General features: G+C 39.5%; 1 protein-coding gene across 3 annotated transcripts in view; it reads left to right on the top strand.

Annotated features, from left to right (window-relative positions):
- Positions 1-22523, top strand: part of Herc3 (HECT and RLD domain containing E3 ubiquitin protein ligase 3) — a 145810-nt gene that overhangs the window by 605 nt on the left and 122682 nt on the right. For 2 of the 3 annotated variants that reach the window (XM_005401448.1, XM_005401446.2), the window contains exon 2: positions 18051-18305. The exons of the other annotated variant lie outside the window; for it this stretch is intronic. In XM_005401448.1, coding sequence (XP_005401505.1) covers positions 18080-18305 — 226 coding nt within the window. In that variant the 5' untranslated portion in view covers positions 18051-18079. The remainder of the gene's footprint in view (positions 1-18050; positions 18306-22523) is intronic. 3 annotated transcript variants of the gene reach the window in all.

Genomic DNA, 22523 nt, shown 5'->3' with positions numbered 1-22523 from the left:
GGCCGCGGCTCGGGGAGTCCGCCTGCGGGGTGCGCCAGGGTGGGCCCGGGGTCCTTTGTCAGGGCCACCCCGGACCCTAAGGCCGGGGAGGGGAGCGTGTGTAACCTGAAGCAGCCCAGCCTGCACTGTCAGGCAGCTGTGCACTGATACTGTGCGTGTGCGTGTGTGTGTCCGCGCGCGCGCGTGTGCGTGCGTGCGCAGCGTGGGCTCCAGGGAATAAGTATTTGAACTTTGCTGTGGCTCGATCACTGTCTCTCATAGTTTTATGATTACGTTTTATTTCAAGTTTCAAATCAACCCCTTGTGGAAGTACCTTAAATTCATAGCTGAGCCTTCCAGGATTTTGCTTGGCTTCATCTCACATGCAGTGGTTTAGGAAAGACGATTCAAGCGCTGTCTTCCATTTTTGGGTGCCTTCTGGCTTTTTCCACAAATAGGAAGCTATTTCTGGAAGCTTTTATTTGATGGTTTGATAACATCAAGCGAGCTGATTTTTAAGTTTAGATTGGGAAGAAAGAAAAGCGAACTAAAATGAGGATTAACAGCCTTTTAAAGTAGGGCTGCTAGAGAGAAGGTATCATGTTTTAGACAGATTACTGTGAAACTCTCACTTTCTGTATTTCCTTTATCCTGAGGGAGAAAGGAATGGCATTATAAATCAGAAAAGCAAGGTAGATAAATTACACATTCCACTTCATTGACCCCCATTGAGGCTAGGAAAAGATATAATAGAAAAGATATAATGCATGAATCAAGGTGAAAATCAATGACAAAACTTCTTTGGCATTAAGAAAAAATTCATTTCACTAGCATCCAGTTTTACATATGTTTAGTGAAGCATTTGGGCTTTCATTTTGGATAAAAGAAGCAGGCATTTAAAAAATGTTTCAGTTGATGAGGTTGGAGCTATTGGTTATAAGCTTTGCATTCTGAGGGTCAAATTTGAATTTTGCAAGATTTGCATATCCAATTAAAAACTTTTTCACTTAGTGAAAGTAGCACCTCTGCTGGAGACACAAGATAGTTTTGTGTCGGTTCCAGAAATAAAAGTAATCTACAAATTGAAAGAATTTTTTTTACATAAGGTAGAAGTGAAGTTTTGACGCTAGTATCTGAAAATTATGCAGGACTTTTTCTCTTGAGAGATTTGAGGTGCCTCGCTCTCTTCTTGTTTTGAGTGATAAAGGATGTGGTAAGGAGAAATGAGAGGTGAAAGTCTGCAGCCCTTGTCACAAAAATATGTGTGTGTACGTGGGAAAATAAAGAAAACAGACAAAGTGAAATTATAGTATTTTCCAAAAGTTTTTTAACATGAATGAGAGATTTTAAAATAATACTGTTTTATTATGCTGCTTCAACTGGCGAGGATTTTATAAGGTGCTGTTTATGATTCTAGTTCATGTTTATTGATGACTAACATCTTCCGGGTTTGAAGGTTTCCTACCTAGTGATTCATTCCAGGGCCTCATACATGCTCAGCCGGCATTCTACCACTGAACACTGCCCTTTTATTTTGTTTTTAGACAGCGTCTTGCTAAGTTGAACATGCAGTCCTTGAACTTGTAATCCTCCTGCCACAGCTTTCCGAATAGCTGGAATTATAGGCATGCAGCACCTTGCCCAGCCTTGCGGTTATCCTAATCAAATTCCAGTACTGAGATACAGTGTGTGGGGAATATTTGAGCTTGAATATTATTAAAGGTATTATTTTCAGAAGTTCACTCCTGTCTTTTTACTTTTAATAACGTGAGAACACTTTGCAGAGTTCTCTACTAATATATATTATTTCTCTAACTTGAGCTCTCCAAGGTGAGGTGCAACAGTTCTGACTTCTGGTCTGAATGTCAAGTGTGTGATCTGTGGCAAGTTAAATTTCTCTGAACCTCAGTTTTCTCATTTTGTAAATGGAGAGAATATCTAAGTCACAGACTTGGTAGCATTAAACAAGATAATGTAGGTAATGAACTCTGGCCAATATAGCTGCCCAGAGAGGGATCCTCACAAATTTTGTAAGACAGGCTCTTTGACCAGCTAAGGCATGGAGCCCCAGCCCTAACAAATTTTAATGCCTTCCTGCTGTGAGGTAATGAGGAGAACAAGGTGAGGGTGGAACCTAGTTTGTGATCTCAGCTTCAGCCCTTCACCTCTTAGAGGACCAAAATTACTTGGATGTACACGTACCAACTTCCCACAAGAGATGTAAATGTTACGTACTACACACATGTACTAGTAAACTAAAATAAAACAAAAAAATCAAAGTTGTTTGGCCCCTAAGGGCATCAGCTGCCACTAAAATGAGGTTAGAAATGTAAGTCTCATGCCTAGAGGTTGGATCGAGTAGGCTGTTAAAGTCTCCTTAAATAAGAAAGATCCTGACTCCGTTGTCCTTAGACATTTACCGGTGTTGGGAATACTTCGTGGTAGCTGGGAGCTGTGTTTCTGTGTGAAAGAGCTGCTTTATCATACGTCAGGGTGAACATGCAGGAAGGTGGTTAACTGTTGACACTGCTTTGTTACCTACTCCTCCAGCTAACCAAGGTTCCGGTTTCCTACAAACATCAGGGGTTCAGCGAGCTCTGAGCTCACTTACAGTGTACAACTTCTTCAAACTATTTTGAAAATTAGAAAAAGGGTGTGGATTATGTGGCTTTTTTGGCATGGCTTCCTCTTTGAAAGATAATATAGTGTCATGTTTAAGAGCATGAACTGTGGATTCTCCTAGAGGGGATTTGAATCCTGCCTTGACTTAAGACATTTTCATTCAGCTACTTACTTAAGTGTTCCTGGGCAGGTGACTTGATCTTGCTCGTCCTGGGGGCTCCACAGTGGTTATGCCAACTTACATCCCCACCACCTGGGTGTAAGAACTTTGGCTGTTTTGTGTCCTTGACTTGAAAAGGGAGAGTTAGGTATCTGTGGAGGTTTAATAATTTTTTATTTAGTTATTGCTTTTACTTTTATTTTAAAGAGAAAAAAATAATAAAAATTTAAAAACAAGATAATAGGACAGTAACAATAGTTAATATATATTGCATAATGTTATCTTTAAAATAAGTTATTGCAGTTATAAGGTATAGGCACTTAATTGTCCAAACAATATTAGCACAAACCTTTCTTTTCAATGAACTAAGAGAAATTAGTAGGATAACTATATATATATATATATATATATATATATATTTGTTTTTCCCTTCCTTCTTTTCCCCCTTTTCCCCCATCCCAGTTTCTCTTTCCTTCTGAACAGTTCCTTCCCATTTCACAAAATCTGTTGTACATTTTGGATCTTATTTACTCTTTCAGCTTCTCACCCTAGGGAGACATTGCAATGTTTGCACATGTGTGTCTGGTTTATTTCACTTATATATGTAGTCACAAGTTGCATCCTTTTACCTATGAAAGTCTGCAGTGTATCCTTCTTTATGGCTGAGTAGTACTCCATTGTATAAGAAGACCAAATGGGCATTTGATTTTTTTCTTGGTACCAGGAACGGAACTCAGGACCTTGTATTACCAGCAACCTCTGTGCCATTGAGCTATATCCTGAGCATTTGGGTTGTTTCCAGGATCTAGGTATTACAAATTGTGTTACTATAAACATGGGTGCACATATGTCACTGTGGTATGATGTTTTTAGTTCTTCTGGGAAGATATCCAGGAGAATAGCTGGGCCAAATGGGACTTCCTAGTTTTTTGAGGAATCTCCATCCAGATTTCCAGAGTGGTTGCACCAGTCTACACTCCTACCAACAGTGGAGAAAGGTTCCTTTTTCCCCCCAGCTCCACCAGCATTTGTTATTGGTTGGTTTCTTGATAATAGTCGTTCTTTCTAGTGTAAGATGGAATCTCAGTGTTGTTTCAGTTTGCATCTCTCAAATGACCAATGATGTTGAACATTTTTCATATATTTATTTGCTGTTTGTATTTCTTCATCTGAGATGTGTATGTTCATCTTAGATGCCCATTTTTAGATTGGGCCTTAAAATTTGGGAGGTCTAATTTTCTTCTGAGTTCTTTATATGTCCTTGATAGTAATCCTTTGTCTGAGGAACAGCTGGCAAACATTTTTCCTGCATTGTGAGTTGTCTCTTCACTCTGTTGGTGATTTCTCTTGCTGTGCAAAAGCTTCTTAATAAGATAGGACAGTAATTGTTGATTATTTGTGATAGTTCCTGTGTGATTGGAGTTTTATCCATAAAGTCTTTGCTTACATCAGTGTCTTCAAGAGTTTTACTTATTTTATCTTCCAGCACATTTAATGTTTCTATTTTAATATTTAAATCTTGATGCAACACCCACCTGGCATGCATGAGGTCCTGAGTTCGATTCCAGGTCCTCCCCTCTGCCAGCCAAAATTAGATCTTTGATCCATTTTGAATTTAGTTTAGTGCATGGTGAAAGGTATGGGTCCAATTTTAAGTTTTGGCATGTGTAGATACAGTTTTTCCAGCACCATTTATTAAAGAGGTTATATTTCTTCCAGTGAATGTGTTTGGCACCTTTGTCAAAGATAAGGTGGATGAGTATGTCTCAAGTTGTTTCTGTATCTTCTAACCTGTTGCATTGATCTTTGGGTCTGTTTTTTTCTTTTTTTTTTTTTTGCCAGTTTCACACTGTTTTTGTCCAGTAGCTTCATAGTGTAATTTCAAGGATTGTAAAGCCCCCTGCCTTTGTTACCCAGAATTGCCTTTGCTATTCTAGGTCTCTTCTGCTTCCAAATGAATTTTAGGATTGTGTCTTCTAATTCCGTGAGGTATGCTGGTGGAATTTGAATGGGAATTGCATTAAATCTGTACAACAATTTTGGAAATTTGACCATTTTCACTACATTGGTTTTTCCTACCCAAGAGCAAGGGATATCTTTCCATTTTCTGATATCCTTTTGAATCTCCTTTTTCAGAGTATGGTAGTTTTCAAGGTAGAGATCTTTTACTTCCTTTGTTAGATTGATTCCTAGGTATTTTATTTTATTTTTATTTTTGGATGCTATCGTGAAAAGTGGTGTTCCCCTAATTTCTCTCTCAGTGAGTTTGTTATCATGTACAGGCAGGCTATTGATTTTTGAGTGTTGACTTTGTATCCAGCTATGCTGCTGAATCTGTTTATTGAATATAGCAGTTTTTTAGAGGAGCTTTTGGGATCTTCTATGTAGAGTATTATGTTGTTTGCAAATAATGATAGTTTAACTTCTTTTCCTATTGTTACTTCTTTTATTTCTTTCTCTTGTCTGATTGCTTTGGCTGTTTCCAGGACTATGTTGAATAAGAATGGAGACAATGGACATGCTTGTCTTGTTCCTGATTTTAGAGAGAAAGTGTTCAGTTTTTGTCCATTTAGTATGATGTTGGCTATTGATCTGTCATAGATGGTTTTTTATCAGATTGAGATAAAAACCATCGATACCATTTTTCTGTAGGGTTTTTTTATCATGAATGGGTGCAGGACTTTGTCAAAACCTTTTTCTGCATCTATTGAGATGATCATATAGTTTTTGTCCTTGGTTCTATATAGTATGTTACATTTATAGATTTACATTTGTTGAAACATCTCTGCATCCCTGGATGAGTCCCATGTGGTCATGGTATATAATCTTCTTGATGATTGGCTGCATTCTGTTTGCCAGTATCTTGTTCAGGATTTTTGCATCTATGTTCAGTAGGGAGATTGGCCTGTAATTCACTTTCTTAGGTCCTTCTCCAGTTTTAGTTCAGGATAAAAAATACTTGCTTCTAGGAATGAATTTGGGAGTCTTACTTTCCTTTCAATTTCATTAAAGGGTTTCAGAAGTAGTGGTGTTAGATCTTCTCAAAGTTTCTTATAGAATTCAGCAGTGAATCCGTCAGTGTTTGGGCTTTTCTTTGTTGGTAGGTTTTTAATTACATCTTCTATTTCATTGATTGATACTGGTTTATTTAGGATTTTTATGTCTTCGTGATTCAGCCTTGGTAATTCATATGTGTCTAGGCATCTGTCCATTTCTTCTGCATTTTCCATATTATTAGAATACAAGCTCTCAAAGTAGGTAAAGATGATCTTCTGGATTTCTTCAGAGTCCATTGTGATTTCACCCTTTTCATTCCTAATTGTGTGGATTTGAGTCTTTTCTTTCCTTTTTTTGATAAGTTTGACTAAGGGCGTGCCCATTTTATTTATCTTTCAAAGAACCAAGTCTTTGATTCTCTGATTCTTTGCATTGTTTTCTTAGTCTCCATGCATTAATTTCTGCTCTGATGTTTATAATTTCTTCCCTCATAGGAACTTTGAGCTTGGCCTGTTGTTCTTTTTCTAGAGACTTGAGGTTCAACAGTAAGTTGTTTATTTGCACATGCTTTGTTTTCCTGCTATGAGTATTCACAGCTGTAAATTTCTCTCTTAAGACTGCTTTCATTGTGTTCCATAAGTTCTAGTATGTTGTACTGTCATTATCATTTAATTGTAGAAACTGTCTAATTTCTTCTTTAATTTTATCTGTGACCCATTGGTTGTTCAAGAGGGTGTTATTTAATTTCCATGTGATTATGAAGTTCTTGTGGTTTCTTATTCCATTGATTTCCAATTTCATTGCAGTATGGCCTGATAATATACATGGAGAATTTTGATTCCTTTGCATTTACTTAAACATGTTCTGTGAGCTAGTATGTGGTCTATTTTGTATAACGTCCTGTCCCGTGAGCAGCTGAGAAGAATGTGTATCCTGATGTGGGTTGGAACATTCTGCGGACAGCTACTAAGTCCATTTGTTCAAAAGTTTGGTTCAGTTCTAATATTTCACTGTTGATTTTTTTTGTTAAGTTGATCTGTCTTTTTGTGATTGAGATGCCCCAGTATAATTGTACTAGTGCTCATTTAATTTTTCATGTCTGTTAATATTTGTTTTATATAGTTGGGTGCACTGGCATTTGTTGCATACATATTTATGATTGTGATCTCTTCCTCTTAGGTATTCCTTTTACAAGGGTGTAGTAACCTTCTTTGTCTCTCTTAATCAGTCTTGGCTTGAAATTCACTTTGTCTGCAAATAGAATAGGTATGCCTGCTTTTTTTTGAGTTCCTGTCACATGGAGCATTGTTTTCCATCCTTTGACTTTCAGTCTGTGAATTACTTTTTGAATTAAATGTGTTTCTTTACACAGCCTCTTGTTGGATCTTGCTTCTTGGTCCATTCTGCCAGTTGGTGTCTTTTGGTTGGTGAATTGAGACTATTACCATTGATGTTTACAACTGATATATATTGACTTATTCTTGTCATATATTTTCCTGTTGTTGGCTCCCCCTCCTTTTTCCCTCACCTGTTTAATTGTTTCCCTTCCTGGTGGATTCCTTCTGTTGAGGTTCATGGAGTTGTAGTCCTTCTTTTTCTAGAATCCCCTTCAAAACAATTTGGTGTGCTGGTTTGGTCGTCATAAATTTTCCACAGATGTTCTTTATCATAGAAGTTTCTTAATTTTCAGTTTTGAAAGATATTTTTTGTGGGATACATCAGTCTGGGTTGGAGGTTATTTTTCTCCAAAATACTTTACTCCAAGCTCTTCTTGACTTGAGGGTTTGTGCTGAGAAGTCAGCTATGTTGTGATGATCTTTCCTTTATAGGTGATTTGTTTCTTTTCCCTAACAGCATTTAAGATTCTGTTCTTATTTTGAATTTCTGAAATCTTGACAATGATGTGCCTAACTCTAGATTTTTTTGATTGTGGCTAATTGGAGTTCTATATGCCTCATTTAACTGTATGTCAAATTCTTTTTTCCTACCAGGGAGGTTTTCCCCTATGCTGTCTGTGAACAGTTTTGTTTTACATCATTTGTGCTATGTCCTTATTTTTCATTGATACCAATCAATCTTATAATTCTTCTTTATCTTATCTAGCTGCTGCTGCTGGATTGATTTCTCATGGTCACTTACTATTTTTAAGAAATCTTTCTTTTCACAATTGCTATCCGCAAACCTGTCCTCTCTATTTGAAATCCTGTCCTTGCTTAGTCCTATCCTACTGAAGATACTTTCAGTAGAAATTTTATTCTCCTGGATATCTGCTTGAATCTGTCTTATGACCTCTATTTCTTTCATATGTTGAGCATTCATGGCTTCTATAATTTTCTTTCTTTTTTTTTTTTAGTTGTTTTGTTTTGTTTTGTTTTCCCAGTACTGGGAATTGAACTCACGACCTTGTGCTTGCTGGGCAGGCGCTGTGCCACTGAGCTAAATCCCCGGCCCCAGTTGTTTTTTTTTTTTTGGTACTAGGAATCGAACTCAGGACTTTGTGCTTGCCAGGCAGGTGCTATGCTTCTGAGTTATATCCCCACCCCCATAATTTTGTTAAGCTACTCTAATTTTTATCTGTATCTGCTCCAGAGTCAGTAAGCATGGTTTTCATTGTGGACACCATTTCCGCAGTTATCAGAAATTATTTCTGATTGCATTTTTTCTAGAGCCTCATTTAATTTCTTTGTTGTTACCACTTCAGAGAGGTCATGTGGATGGTTTATCACTTCAGAGAGGTCATCGCTCTCTGGGTTTGTCTTCGGTGAGCTGGATATCTGTGGTCACATCTTGTTTATGTCTTCTCATTTCTTTTTTTTTTTTTTTTTTTTTTTTTTAGTTTTTCACTCCTGTGGTGATGTTTATAAATTGCCTATGTGGGTTGCTTTATTGCTAGTATTTAGAACCCTTAGGAAATGACTACTTCTCCAAGATATCTTCCAGGTGTAGCTGTTTTTTTAATTTTGGGTCTGTTGCAGGATGTTACCTCTTCAATTTGTTTATGGATGAGACATTTCTGCCTGCTTGTCCCAGGCCCTGGTTCTTGGCACTGTGCCACAGCATTTTCTGTGCACCTTAGTCAGTTCTCAGTCTTGGAATACTAGGAAGAATAGCTGTTTATAACAGTTATGTCACTTTTGGCTAAAGTGGTACCATAACAATAAAAATAACAATAGCATCAAACATAGCCTAGAAGTTGACAAACTGAGGTAACCATTAACTTGCCCCCTTTAACTGTGTGAACTAGATTTGTGGTTATATAACAGAACCTAAAACAGACCAGAAAGTTACATACAGTATATAAGTCTGTAATATGTCAATTGTTCCTCAGGGGTTAAAATTTAGAAGAGGTTAGGGAGAAAATAGAGAAGGAGATGAAGAGGAAGAGATTAGAAGTAAGGCTGGAGGACAAAGGGGGATCATACTAACTTTGGGAAACTGGTCTAGAAGATTAGAGGAAAAGAGGAGGAAGAGACAAAAAGAACACAGGACTGAACAACAATGAGAAAGAGGCTAAATGCATGTTCACACTCATATGAAAACAAGAGCAGACAATGAAGGAGTGAAAAAGAAACAAAAAACAGAAAACAAATACAAAACTGCTGCCACAACAACAACACAAAAAACAAATGAGAGAGAGAGGAAAAAAAAATCCACTTCCAGGAATGTCTCTGCTGACACTGATAGACAGTGTGTGGAGACAGAGTCCAGATACATGTTGATATATCTCAGCAAGCCAACAGTAGCTTTTTTGCCAGGTAATGGATAATCTTAGTGAACCTGCACCTTCTGGCTGAGACCAGACTCATTTGCCTGCAGCCATCAGCGCACCTTCCTTATTCCTGAGCCCAGCTGGGAGCCACTAGATGGATTAGGTAGCCCGTCTGAGTTCTGAGCTCAGCCTGCTCCTCTCCAAGATGGTTCCTGGCTAATTGCTCTCTTGTGCGAGTCCACTGAGCCCTCAGCACTCACTGCCAGCTAGTGCAGACCTTCATGTCTGCTGCTCCTCTCTACTGCTGCTTCTCTCCATCGAGGCCTCTGGGGTTGCCAGCAGTCACCGTGTGTCCACCAGTTTGAATCACTCCTCTCTCACAGTCAGTCCCATCTCAGGGAGAAGCCTGTGCCAGCTACCTCCTTCTTCTTCACTGAAGTTTTTCTCTTTACTCTTTGTGGACCTCAGTGTGTCCTTCAGATCTTTTCCTGGGTCTAGGGGATCCACTTCTCTCCTTCTTGTCTTCTTTGTGTTTCTGTACTCCAGCATCTGGAGTTACTCTCAGAGAGGCTGTTTCTTTGCTACTTACCACTCTGCCATCTTGGTGCTCTGTCCATGTAAAGTTTTTAGTACAGATTCAGACACACAGTGGGCTTGTAGTTAAAGTGAATATTACTTTTTTCTTTGTTGAGAATGTGTTGAATCCCTACTATGTGCCAAACACTAGTCTGTTTTCTCTGAATGAAATGAATAAAGACAGTTCTTCGTTTGTGGAGCTTCCATGGCTAGCTAGATGTCCATGCTGTTAATTCTAGCATTCTGGTGATACATATGTATATATCCTCCAGTGCTCCGCATTTGACTTGCACTTTCTGGGCAAGCATTCTGCCACTGAATGACACCCCAAGCTTATGCTGCTGATATTCTCACTATGTAAGGGTTCAGGTGTAAAAGGCATTCTGCTTTCATATCTGCTAAAATGGAGTAAGGAGAGTGCACCTTAGAGTTATATTTTGTTACTGCATAGTGGATTGTTATCCAGTGTGGAGAACAAAACTGGTTAAAAATTGAGATTGTGGGGATTCTGGTTCCTCAGAGTGAGGTTCCTTCTGGCACTGTGCCACAGCATTTTCTATGCACCTTAGTCAGTTCTCAGTCTTGGAATACTAGGAAGAATAGCTGTTTATAACAATTATGTCACTTTTGGCTAAAGTGGTACCATAACAATAAAAATAACAATAGCATCAAACACAACCTAGAAGTTGACAAACTGAGGTAACCATTAACTTGCCACCTCCAGTGCTGCGTATTTGACTTGCACTTTCTGGGCAAGCGTTCTGCCACTGAATGACACCCAAGCTTATAGTGCTGATATTCTCACTACTTCATTCACAGGGCTTCTACCAATTTTCCTGTGCTCCTGACCTCTGCTTAGAATAGGAGACACAAAGATGAGTGAAATCTGACTTCTGCCTTGAGAAGCTTCCAGTCTACATGTAGGGAAAGTTTGGTGGAGATGTAAGAAGCAATGATACTGTTTCAACAGTGCTTTTCTTTTCCTTTTTGGTGGTTGTAGGGATTGAACCCAGGACTTCACACATGCCAGGCCTACCACTGTACCACTGAGCTATAGCCCTAGCCCTTTTCATTTTACTTTGAGACAGGGTCTAGCTACATTGTCTGTTCTGGCCTCAAACTTGTAATTATCCTGCCTCAGTCTCCTGAGGTATGCCCACCTTTCTTTTTATTGTGAAGTATTAGTAAGCATAAAATATATATAGTATGTACGTTACAAGATATAATGATAAAAGGACAGAAGCAGAATATCAGCTGTGCTGTTACAGCTTCCTTTGTCCTTCCACATTTGCTTCCTTCTTTCAACCTCTGTAATCACCTTGTGTGTTTGCAATCTTCTTTGCTTTGCCTCATAACTTTACTGCCATTAATGATTACATTTATCTCCAAATAGTATGTTTATTATATTTGCATTTAAACTTTGTAAAAATGCATCATGGTATGAATTGTTGACTCAAAACTCTTTTTCAGATTTAACAATACTGATATTTACAGGTGGAGTTAATTTTTCTGTGTTGTACTGTATTCTATTTTATTCATGTACTGTAGTTTTCTTCTTGGTGGACATGTGTGTCTTTTTGTTTGTTTTCTGTTTTTAGTAATGCTGAAATAAACATTCCTACACACATATCTTGGTTCCTCTGTTCATGAGTTTTTCACTGCATAGTAATGGTAGGATAGCCAGTACCATATATGGCCACTGACATTAAAGTTTATTAAAATTAAGCAGTATTACAGTTTGAGTTCTGCAGTTCTGTTAGCCACTTTTCATGTGCTCAGTAGCCACACAGGGTTGCTGTCTACCTTCCCGGGCAGTGCAAGGGAAGCATTTCCATTGCTGCAGAAAGCTCCAGGTTTCCAGGTTTTACTCACCCTTGTGTCTGCAGCTCACAGTAAGTGGAGCAGCTCACAGTAAATGGATTCTTAATAAGTTGAAGAGGTTAGTTGTATGCTTGGGAGTGGAATTACTATGCTGTGCAGTATTCATATCTCCTCTTTGCTGGACAATGCTAGCTTGTTTTTCCAAAGTTGTTATGCCAGTTCACACACTCACCAGCTGGGTATACGCATGTCAGCTGCTCCGTATCCTTATTTGGTATCATCAGACTCTTCACTTCTTGCCAGACTAGTTGGGCGTCTTTGAAGGTGGCAGAGAGATCATTCTGGTTTCACAGAGTTCAGCACCAGATAGTGAAGAGGTCAGCACCTGTAAGGGATGGTCAGAGCAGAGGCAGGAATATTTCTTGTGTTGGCTGAAAGGCTCAGAAGACTAAAGTCCACCTCAGGTGAAAGAGAGCAGGAAACAGCTGGATTGGTTTCACATGGTTGGAAACTTCTGTTTGCCTTTTATGTCACTTTGGCTGCTCATAAAAGTTTTCACAAAAAAGTGTATCATTAGAATGAACTTTCTTTGTTATTGAAATTAATTCACAGTTGAGTTTTGGTTTGGTTTAAAGCTTTGTTTTGGGAAGTACAGTACCTATAGAGCACTGACATTTTGGATGTTGCCTTTCCTGTTGAAAACAATGCTTCCACACATGTCATAATTCCAGTGTTCACTTCTAGGCTTATTTCAAAGGAAGCTTACCCCTGCTTTAAATAATACTAGAAGTTCTGTGTGAAGGTAATTTAGGTTTCAGTGAGTTTTGAATAAAAAAAAAGATTCAGTTTTTAGGGTGTTGTGTGCATATACTGATTATAAGACAAAAGTTTGGGAACTGAAATTTGTCTTTCAGCATTCAGTTCTCTAGGATTGGTGAAAAGCCTCCCTGCCCCTAGGTGCTACCCTCTCCAGAATTTAAAAGAAAATACATACCAAAAACTTTCTCCTAGCAACCTTGCATCTCCTTCATGAAATTATGGCAGATGGTGGAAACCTGCTTTGTTGTACATGATACAGATTTGGTGGTTGGTGGAGCATGCTTCATGATAATCACAGCGAGGGAGAAGGAGTCATACCTCCAACCCCTTTTAGGAACAGCCCTGCCTCTGAGGTCTCAAAGCAGTAGGAGTAGGAATAATAGTGACAGCAGCAGCTGACATTTATTGGTCACTCACTACTGCATGACTGGAGCCATGCTAAGCACTTTCTACATGGATTTTCTCATTAATCCTCATAGGACCCTGTTGCTCTCTTCTCCATTTTAGAGAAAGGAAATGGGATTTGAGTGGTTAGACATCTTCCTCCAGGTTTCCCGGTGAGCACATGGTTAACTCAGGACTTGAACTTCCGTTTTCTTGACTGTTAAGAGTATCCTGAGCCAGGTGTGGTGGCACATGCCTGTAATTTCAGCATTTAGGAGGCTGAGGCAGGAGGATACCCAAAAGTTTGAGGCCAGCCTGAACTATATAGTGAGACCCAGTCTCAAAAAACAAAAACAAAACAAAACAAAAAAAACGAAAAAGAGTATCCTGAATCTTTTACCAAAAACAGATCAGGAGAAGGACTGAGCAAAGTACAATGTGTGACATGAAGGAAAAGTTGTCCTTTAAAAGTCATCCTTCGTTTTGTTTTGTGAGGGGAAATAGATGGGAAATTGGGGGGCGCTGGGGTTGAGGCGGTATGGGACGGTTGAGAGATATGGTCCTATATTATCCTGTGGCAGATTTCATGATTGTGTGTTTTGAGGAGAAATAAAAGATTCTCCTTTAGGAACAAAGGAGAGAGGACAGTGTGGAAAGTGGGTGGAAGAGGCCAGGAGATCAGAGGGACCAGTGATGTGGGCACTGCTGAGCTAGACCTTTAGACACATTGTTTATACCTGGCTAATCCTATAGCTGCCTGATCTCATTTATTATTTCTTATTCTGGCTAGTTCCACTCTCCGAGGGCAACTTTATTTTCAAGTTTTCAGGATACCCTGTATTGTACAGTGACAACAACTTAGTCATGCCCCAAGTAGTTTTTGTGTTGAGATATTGTAGGTGACATACACATCTACTTGGGGAGGCAGTGTAGTCTTCTGGATAAGTAGAGACATAGGTGTCAGGCTCAGATTTATTGGGTGGTGCTACTTCCCTCTGTGTAACCTTGGGCATGTTTTTTAATCGCTCTGAGCCTTGCTTTATTTGAAAGTGAGGCTGGAAATACTACTACTGAAGTGCAGAGTTGTGAAATGCAATGAGATGAAGATACAAAGTGCACAAGAGCACAGTGACTGACTACAGTGAATGCACTGTGATGTTGCTTATGTAGTTATTGATAGGAGAGACAAGACAAAAATCACAAAACATCAAAATGAAGAAAATTAGTGTGGATAATAGCAGTTGGGGAGTTGGGGGAATGAAATTCTGAATAGATTGCATCATCCTGTCGTTACACCACCACACTGCCAGCCAGTTCTGCGTTTTAACTCTCCTCCCTTTCCCCCAGCCTTTGTAATTAACATGAAGAATAATATTTAATGCTTTAGAGTCTAGAGAAGGAATTAAACTCTTTGGAAGAAGCAGAACTATCCAGTTAAGACAGCAAATTGAGATTCAGTTTTATGCTTTCCTTTGGGCCTTTTCATGTATTGCCTGAAAGCCTGAAGAGTTCAGAGAGTAAGCCAGGATCACCCTAATGCAATTGTACATGATTAATGTCATTGAGTTAAGAACCCAGTACTGTATTTGTTGCCAAGGAGGGTTGAAAGAATTAACTTGATTTGTGTTGTAATCTTTAATTTGCACCCATTTGGGTGTGGTTTTATGTTGGCAGAAAGGAGTTTGTAATTTTAAAACCGGAGTTTGTAGCTACTGGGAGAGGCTGAGGCAGGTGGATCACAGATTTGAGGCCACTTTGTGAGATCCTATCTCAAAAAAGAAAAAAAAAAGGGCTGAGGATAATTGCTTAGTGGTAGAGTGCTTGCCTAGTGTGTACAACATGTGTAAGGCTGTGGGAACATGTGTTATTCCCTAGTACCACAAAAAAGAAAAAAAAAGATGGCTAAAGGCTGTTTGAACAGAAAAGCCAGTTAGGTATCTCCTTTGTACCTTTAGATTTATAGAAATTAGCAAAAATTCTCTACTATAAATTGGTTGATAAACTCAGACTTGATATATTCTGTCTAGCACTATAATTCAATGTAAGGCTTTACCATTTCCACTAGAATCTATCCTCTCTGTTGCCAAAAGATTAGGTAAGACACCTTTGATGTCTGTGGTGGTGTTTGGAAATTCTGTTACTTTGACATCTAGAACTTGAAGCTGATTCTCAATGTGGGGAGAATAGCAGCTTTAAATAGTATAATTAGACAAGGATGTTTCATAATATAATTAAAATTTATATTTGGGTATTGAAATGTAATGTGAATGTCTTTAAGACCAGTCTTCAGCACTGTTTCCCTTAACATCCATTAATATCCATTAGCAAATAAAGTGATTTGATCTGAAGAATATTGGGCATTTATTAGAGGTTTAGTGTCTTTCCCATATTTCTAAGAATTCCTGAGATGAAGAAGGATGTTTAAGTTCTCTTATTATGGCTCATCTAAAATTCTTGTTCTTCACATAATCTTCAGTATTCATGAGGGACTTAATGGGCTTTCTTTTGAAGGTTCCTTTGATTTTATCTGTGCTGGAAAAGTAAAATTATTGTAAGAGTTTGTTTTATGTTTTGACAGAAAATTTTGACAGAAAGTTTGGGATTCTGAAAAGTAATCACAGCACAGGCAGTGGCATCAAGCTGAATATTAGACATCAGTGTTCTCAAAGTTCTTTTGCTCTTCTTTGTAGAATCAACTACTTTCTAGCCATGTTCCAAATTTCTAGCTGTATTTTAGGATTGAGTTACTTCCATCTTAATTTGGCATGTTAATCAGGAATAGCTTTTTTTTTTTTTTCTTGGTGCTGGGGTTGAACCCAGGGTCTCAAACATGCTAGAACTCTGTAGCTGAGCCACATTCCAAACCCTGTCTACTTCTCTGTATGACATTTTTTTTCTTTTCCCCCCCTCCGGTACCGGGAACTGAACTCACGACCTTGCGCATGCCAGGCAGGCGCTTTTGCCACTGAGCTAAATCCCCAGCCCCTCTGTATGACATTGTATTAGTCAGTTCTTCCTCACGGCTGGGGCAAAATACCAACACTCACAATTTGAGGAGAGGTTTATTTTGGCTTATGGTTTCAAAGGGTTTAGTTCATGGTAAGCTGGCCCTAAGGCAGAAATGGCAGGGTAGAAGGGGTTGAGGAAAACTGCTTAATCTATGGCATCCAGGGAGCAGAAAAAAAGGAAAGAGCCAGAGAGCTAGAGTGTACAATATACTCTTTGAAGGCATACTCTCAGTGACCTACCTTTTCCAGCTGGGCTCCACCTTCTCCCAGCACCTTCCACTGATGAGCGTAGTGCCTTCATGATCCAGTCACCTTTCAGAAGCCCCACCTCTGAGCACATGAGACATTTTGGGGACATTTAGATCTAAGTAACTCTAAGGATTGTTCTTCCCTCTCTTATGTTTTAGGAGAAATGCTTCCTGTGAAGCATTTTGTGCATATTATTTTTGTAATTACAGTTCCAGTAATTAAACTCAACAGTCTTACTGGCTGGTATGGACTCTCAAAGGTTGTGTATATATAGCAAGAGAAAGGAATATTTGGAATCAATTTCAAAAATATTTTTTGGGAGAATTCACATACCATAAGATTTGCCAATTTCAAGTGTAAAATTAAAAGGTTTTTAGTATGTTCACCAATATCAATGACCATCATCACAATCACAGTTTAGAACATTTTACCATTCCCTGAAAGAAATTGGGGCAGTCATTTTCCATTTCCCTTCTATCTTCTTGCCCTTGGCCACCCACTGATCTTTTTGTCTTTGTGGATTTGCTTGTTGTGGGCATTTCTGTGGTTTTTTGTGGCTGGTTCCTTTTACTTACCATGTTTTTGTGGTTCACCCATGTTGTGGGCAAATACTGTTCCATTCATTAGATAGATCACATTTCATTACCCATTAATCACTAGTGGACCTTTGGGTTATTTCCATTTTTTTATATGAATAATGCTACTGTGAACATTTACAGACAAGTGTTGTATGGGTGTACTCATGTACTCTTGGGTATGTACTTAAGAGTGAGGTTGCTGGATCATATGATAGCTCTGTTTTAACCTTTGGGGGAACTGCCAGACTGTTTTCTAAAGCTGCTATGCATTCCCATCAGCAGTATAGGAGTGCACCTGTTTTTCTACAGCTTCAATAAGCTTCTTATTGTCTGGTCATCCTAGGGGGTGCAAACTGGTAGAGAGATGAGATTTTGTTTTTGTTTGTATGAAAGAGAAACATGCATTTTTTAAAAGGTTGTGAAACTTTCAGCTAGCGTCAGCAGTACTCAGCCAGCCAAAATTAACTGGGTACCTCCTAAATAAAAGCAGCCTGTGTTACACAGTGGTTTCTGTTGAAGATTAAAATCTGGTGTGGCATTAAATGATTAAGGTTTAAAGAAAAAGCTGCCAGTTAAGGCAGTAGAATAGCCCTGTGGGAGGAAAGCAGGCTGTCACTGGAGTGGGCCCATGGGACCATGGGTAAGAGGGAGGAGATGTCTTTTTTTTCCATTTATTCTCGTTTAAAGTGGTGAAATACTACTAACCAAGCTAACAATAGGGTTACCTAAAAGAGAAAATTGGTTCAAACTTATTTTAAGGATGAATGAAAAAACTCAAATAAAAGGTATATTGAGAAAGAATAAGGTCATGAGAGTAGTTTAGAAGCTGTTATTGCTTTATAGGTTGCAGAGTGTGTTTCAACCAGTAGGGGATTCTGCCTGAGACCTGCAAACGACAGGTCATTCAAACAAAATATTTTTAAAATTGCTTTTAAAATTCTTAAACTAAAACATAAAACAGCATCATTATAACTTATAACTGTAATGTTAATGTTTTATTTTAAGATGAACTGTACCTAAGGAATATTAGCAGGAGGATTATTTTTTAATTTTTTTTTTTTTTTTTTTTACATAAATGGGCTTCCTCTGACCTATTTTTAAAATTTTTTATCTTTTTTAACCTTTTCCTTCACAAAACTCTCTCTTAGGCTACATGACTGCCTGAAGGAGAAGAACAATGTTATGTTGGGGATATTGGTCTCTGGGCCAACCGGGTATCGGCGCCAATCTGCAAGGAATTGTGGCTGAGCCACAGGTGTGTGGATTCATATCAGACAGAAGTGTCAAGGAAGTGGCCTGCGGAGGAAACCACTCCGTGTTCCTGCTGGAGGATGGGGAGGTTTACACCTGCGGTTTGAACACGAAGGGGCAGCTGGGCCACGAGAGGGAAGGAAACAAACCAGGTGAGTGTACCTTATGTACCTTGATTATTGGGAATCGGAGGGCGGATGGGTGAAGGCTGGTTGGAGCTCCCCTCACAAGTGTTTATCTTCCAGGGTGGCTCTTGCTCTTTTCAGCAGTCTAAGATTCCTTACTGTTTAGAACTCTGTGTCTAGTTCAAGCCTTCTGATGGAAAAACAAACCTTTCCTTTTTCATCTTCCTGTGTAGCATATGTAATATCACTTACCAGGCAAGGGGAGGCGATTACTGAGTTGATATTTCCCCAGTGATTGAAAGCTAGGGCAGTTTCGTGTGACAATCCTCATGTAGTCGGTAGCACCTTTTTTCCCTGATTACCTCTTCATGCCCTTGTTTCTGCAGTATACTTCTGTAGAACATTTGGTGCTAAGCAGGTTATGGGGTTTTACGGTTAGAAAGATGCATAGTGGCATGCGGCGAGGAGGTGGCTCCGGTGACCTCCCCTGCGGCAAGTGCTGTTGTGGAAGCCTGGGTGCAGTGAGCTGGGGAATATGCTGGAGTGGAGCAGGAAGGAGGGGACATTGGTCTGTGTGCTGGCTCTCAGTAGGAGGGATAGGCAGGCCTTTGCCATGCGTGTGTATACGAGTGATTGTGGCAGAGACACCAACTTACTGCATGTAGAGTGTTTGTGGATATACAGGTGCAGTACTGGCTCACAGCATGTTGAATAGTGTGCTGAGAGTGAGAATAGAGGGCAATGGGAGAGATGAGGGGGAAAGACAGGGTCATTTCCTTTCAATTCTAGTGCGTTTTGTGGCATGTGGTGGTGCACACCTGTAATCCCACCACTTGGGAGGTGGAGGCAGGAGGATCGCTGTGAGTTTGAGACCAGCCTGAGTTACCCAGCAAAACCCTGTCTCAAGAAGCAAAAAAGAAAAGAAAAACTAATTTTTTTTCTGTGACACTGTTCTTTTCTGTCATTTATTACTTACCATAGTAAGTGCCTAGGCACCATAGTTTCCCTGCCCAAATGTCAGTATTTTATGTTGGCCATTGGAAAAGGGGCTGCAGTATTGGTCTTAAGCAAAATGATGAAGTGTGGGAGGTGTGGTTTGTGGGCTCTCACTTCTTTGTTCTTTGTCTCCGGATTCCCTACCTGAGACAGCCCACCAGGCCTGCTCACCTGAGAACAGTACCAGTGTGCTGCAGTAGCCAGGGCTTTCCCAGCCTTGCGTTCAAATTGCAGGATTTCAAGGAATGGGTTTATAGAATCATCTAAGACCTGTACTTTTTTTTGCGGTGGGGTACTGAAGATTAAATTTGGGGCCCTGTGTGTGCTACGCAAACACATCCCCAGACCTTTCTGTTTTACTTTGAGACAGGATCTTGCCAAATCTTGCCAGCACAGGCTGGCCTCCAAGTCTTAGTTCTCTTGATTCAACCTCTAGAGTAGCTGGGATTAGAGGCGTGTGCTAATGTGCCAGGCAGCGCTATACTCCTGTGTATATGGTACACCTAATACTACAGATTTCCAAGTGATTCTGCTGCTTAAAAATAAAAATTCAGCTGTAAGTACCACTGGTTCATAAATTAATAAACCCTATTATGTGTTTCACTAATTAGTATAATACAAAAATATAATATACAAATACTATGAAAGTGGCAGGAAGAATTTTGACTTTTATAAATGGTCTTACTGGAAAAGATTAAAAACCCATAGCTCTTCTTTTCTCTCACCCGCTTAGAACTTGTGTCTCACAGTAAGCTCCTGAATGTCCTGTTGCTGCAGGGGAGAACCAGTTTTTAATCACTGGAGAAGGGTTTGTGGTGGTCACACTAACAACCTGCTCTTTCTATGGGGAATGTCTACATTCAGACAGGATTTAGAGACATGTCAGGCCCATTTCACTATAGTCATTCTCGAAGGACCTGTACTCACCCTGGCTAGCTTTTGAAGAGACTATCTTAGGAATTTGGGAGCTCTTTCCAACCCTCCTGGGGTTAGCAAGCTTAGGGTGAACTCTGTAGTCAGGTAACCTACTGAAGGTATTGCTTTCTCTGACCCCAATGGGGATTATAATACTGTGGTTTCACTGGTATAGGTAATTTGTGAGTACCTAATGCTCAGCAGTAGAGCATTTGTGTAGCATGCATGCGGCCCTACACACACACACACACACACACACACACTCTCTGTCTCTCTGTCTCTATGTCTCTCTCTCTCTCTCACACACACACACACACACACACACACACCTGCTTTCTGATTTAGCCAGGGCATCCAGCTCTGCGCTTCTGATCTAACTTTGGAATAAGCCAGATTGTAGTGTGAATTTCAAGGTTTGAGAAATCTCTTGTTGGTTAAGCTTGTCTGTTAATTATAAACTCCAGAGCAGTTGTGGAATAGTGCCTCTTTGAATGGAAAGATTATGTGGGTGTATGTCTCCCCTTTTTTAACTTTTTCATTGGGAGGTATTTTGTAAATCTGGGTACCATTTGGGTTTATTTTTAATGAGTGAGGAAAAGAGAATGAACTTGTTTTCTTTGTGGGATTTGTGGAGAATCCTAACCTGGAGAGCTGCTCTGGAAGGCAAGTCAGTGGCAGGCGACCCTGTGCTACTCTGCTTTGCAGAAATACCACCCAAAGTAACCTCTGCCATCAGGGAGGGAGCTTGTCTTTGAGAGGACATTTCTGGGGCCAATGGGCAGGTCTGCATTTTCAATTTGACATCTCCCAGATCATTGCCTTTGAAAGATGAAGAATTTAAAACAGTGAATGTATGACTGTTTCCTGCAAGGCTTTGAGAATAAGAAGTGACTTCCAGTTACCCACGGAGCTTAGACAGTTTTGAATACAAGTAAACAACTTGAGGTTGTTTTCTAGGCTTGTACTGTCTGGGAAAAGAATGATGCCTCCTGGCCCACACCTCCTCTACTAAGGGACTTGTTTCCATTCTTGTCAGGACCTCCAGCAGAGGAATGTGATTACCACAAGTCTGGAAGATGCATTTCTTTGTCTTAAAACCTTATTTTCTTTTGCAATTCAAATTACTCTGTGAGCCACTCAGTCTGACCTTGCTGAGGGAAGGAAGTTGGAAGAAGGTGGTGTGTAGGAGAAGCAACAGGATAAAGTCCTCTAGTTAAATGATGAGTTTTGTGTCTACCATGCCAGTTGACAGATTGGTTATTCTCTTGGTCTCCAACTGGTGCAGCTACAAGGCTACATGGGTTCATTGTTTGAACAGTCTGTAGATGTGACAGAGTGGAGGTATAAAGCCCCACAGTAATTTTAAGGGTCATGCAGACCCTTATTTTCCTTTTTGAGCGTATCTGACAGTTTCCTATTGCTTTTACTGTCCCTGAGGCAACTGTGTTTTTCTCATTCATTTCTCTACTTCTCACATGAGTAACAGCTTTTGTATCCAGCCTTGCGTGTGTCTCCTTGTGTGGGGAAGAGGGAGCATCTCAAGAACCTGTCAGATCCTGAGACTGGTTATGTGCACAGCTCTTCGTTATTTCCCGTGTCTGGGAGCATTGGGTTCTAGCTTAGGTGTGTCCATGACTCATCCATTTGTGCTTGGGCCAAGGGCAGAGCCCTGGAATTCCCAGAAACATTCTTCCTGGGTATATTAAAGGTCCCATCCAAATTCAGTGTTCAGCTTAAACGAGTATTGAATTATAGTTCTTCGGTGTACTCCTCTCCCGTGTGGCTTTTCTCTCTTGCCCCCATTTGTACTCTTCCATCTTGTTGTCAGTTTCATCTCCCCGCTCCCAGTTGGAGATTGTTCCAGTGATTAGAAGCATTACTAGATTGCTACCAAGTTCCTTCTGTTTTTGTCCATGAATTCATCTCATAATTTCAAAATCAGACAGAGGGTTACAGAGCTGATATTGTAGAAAGATTTGTGTCCCCATCCTTTCTAATAAAGCAAGCAAACAAAAAGTAAGTTTTTCTCTAAATAATTTCTTGTAAATAGTGTGATCTATAATTGAGCATGAAATAAATTTTGAAATCTTTTATTAAGATGAAATAGAAACTGGTCATAGCATTTAAAATTTTACCTGTTTATTTATTTGTTTTTTTTTTATTTTAAAAATAAAAGGAGGAAAACATTAACAGACAGACAACATTTTACAAAATAGCAAAAGAACAGTACAGACAGTACAGAGTTACAAACAAAATGGTAGGGAATTAACAATGTTTGTGTATTATGGATTGATATCTTCAAAGTGGTTCCTCATGAAAACAGATAGAGACATG

Source organism: Chinchilla lanigera, unplaced genomic scaffold, assembly GCF_000276665.1.
Source record: "Chinchilla lanigera isolate Chin_1 unplaced genomic scaffold, ChiLan1.0 scaffold00073, whole genome shotgun sequence".
NCBI lineage: Eukaryota > Metazoa > Chordata > Mammalia > Rodentia > Chinchillidae > Chinchilla > Chinchilla lanigera.
The sequence above is the reverse complement of the archived record's forward strand: the minus strand, read 5'-3'. Positions and strand labels throughout refer to the sequence as shown.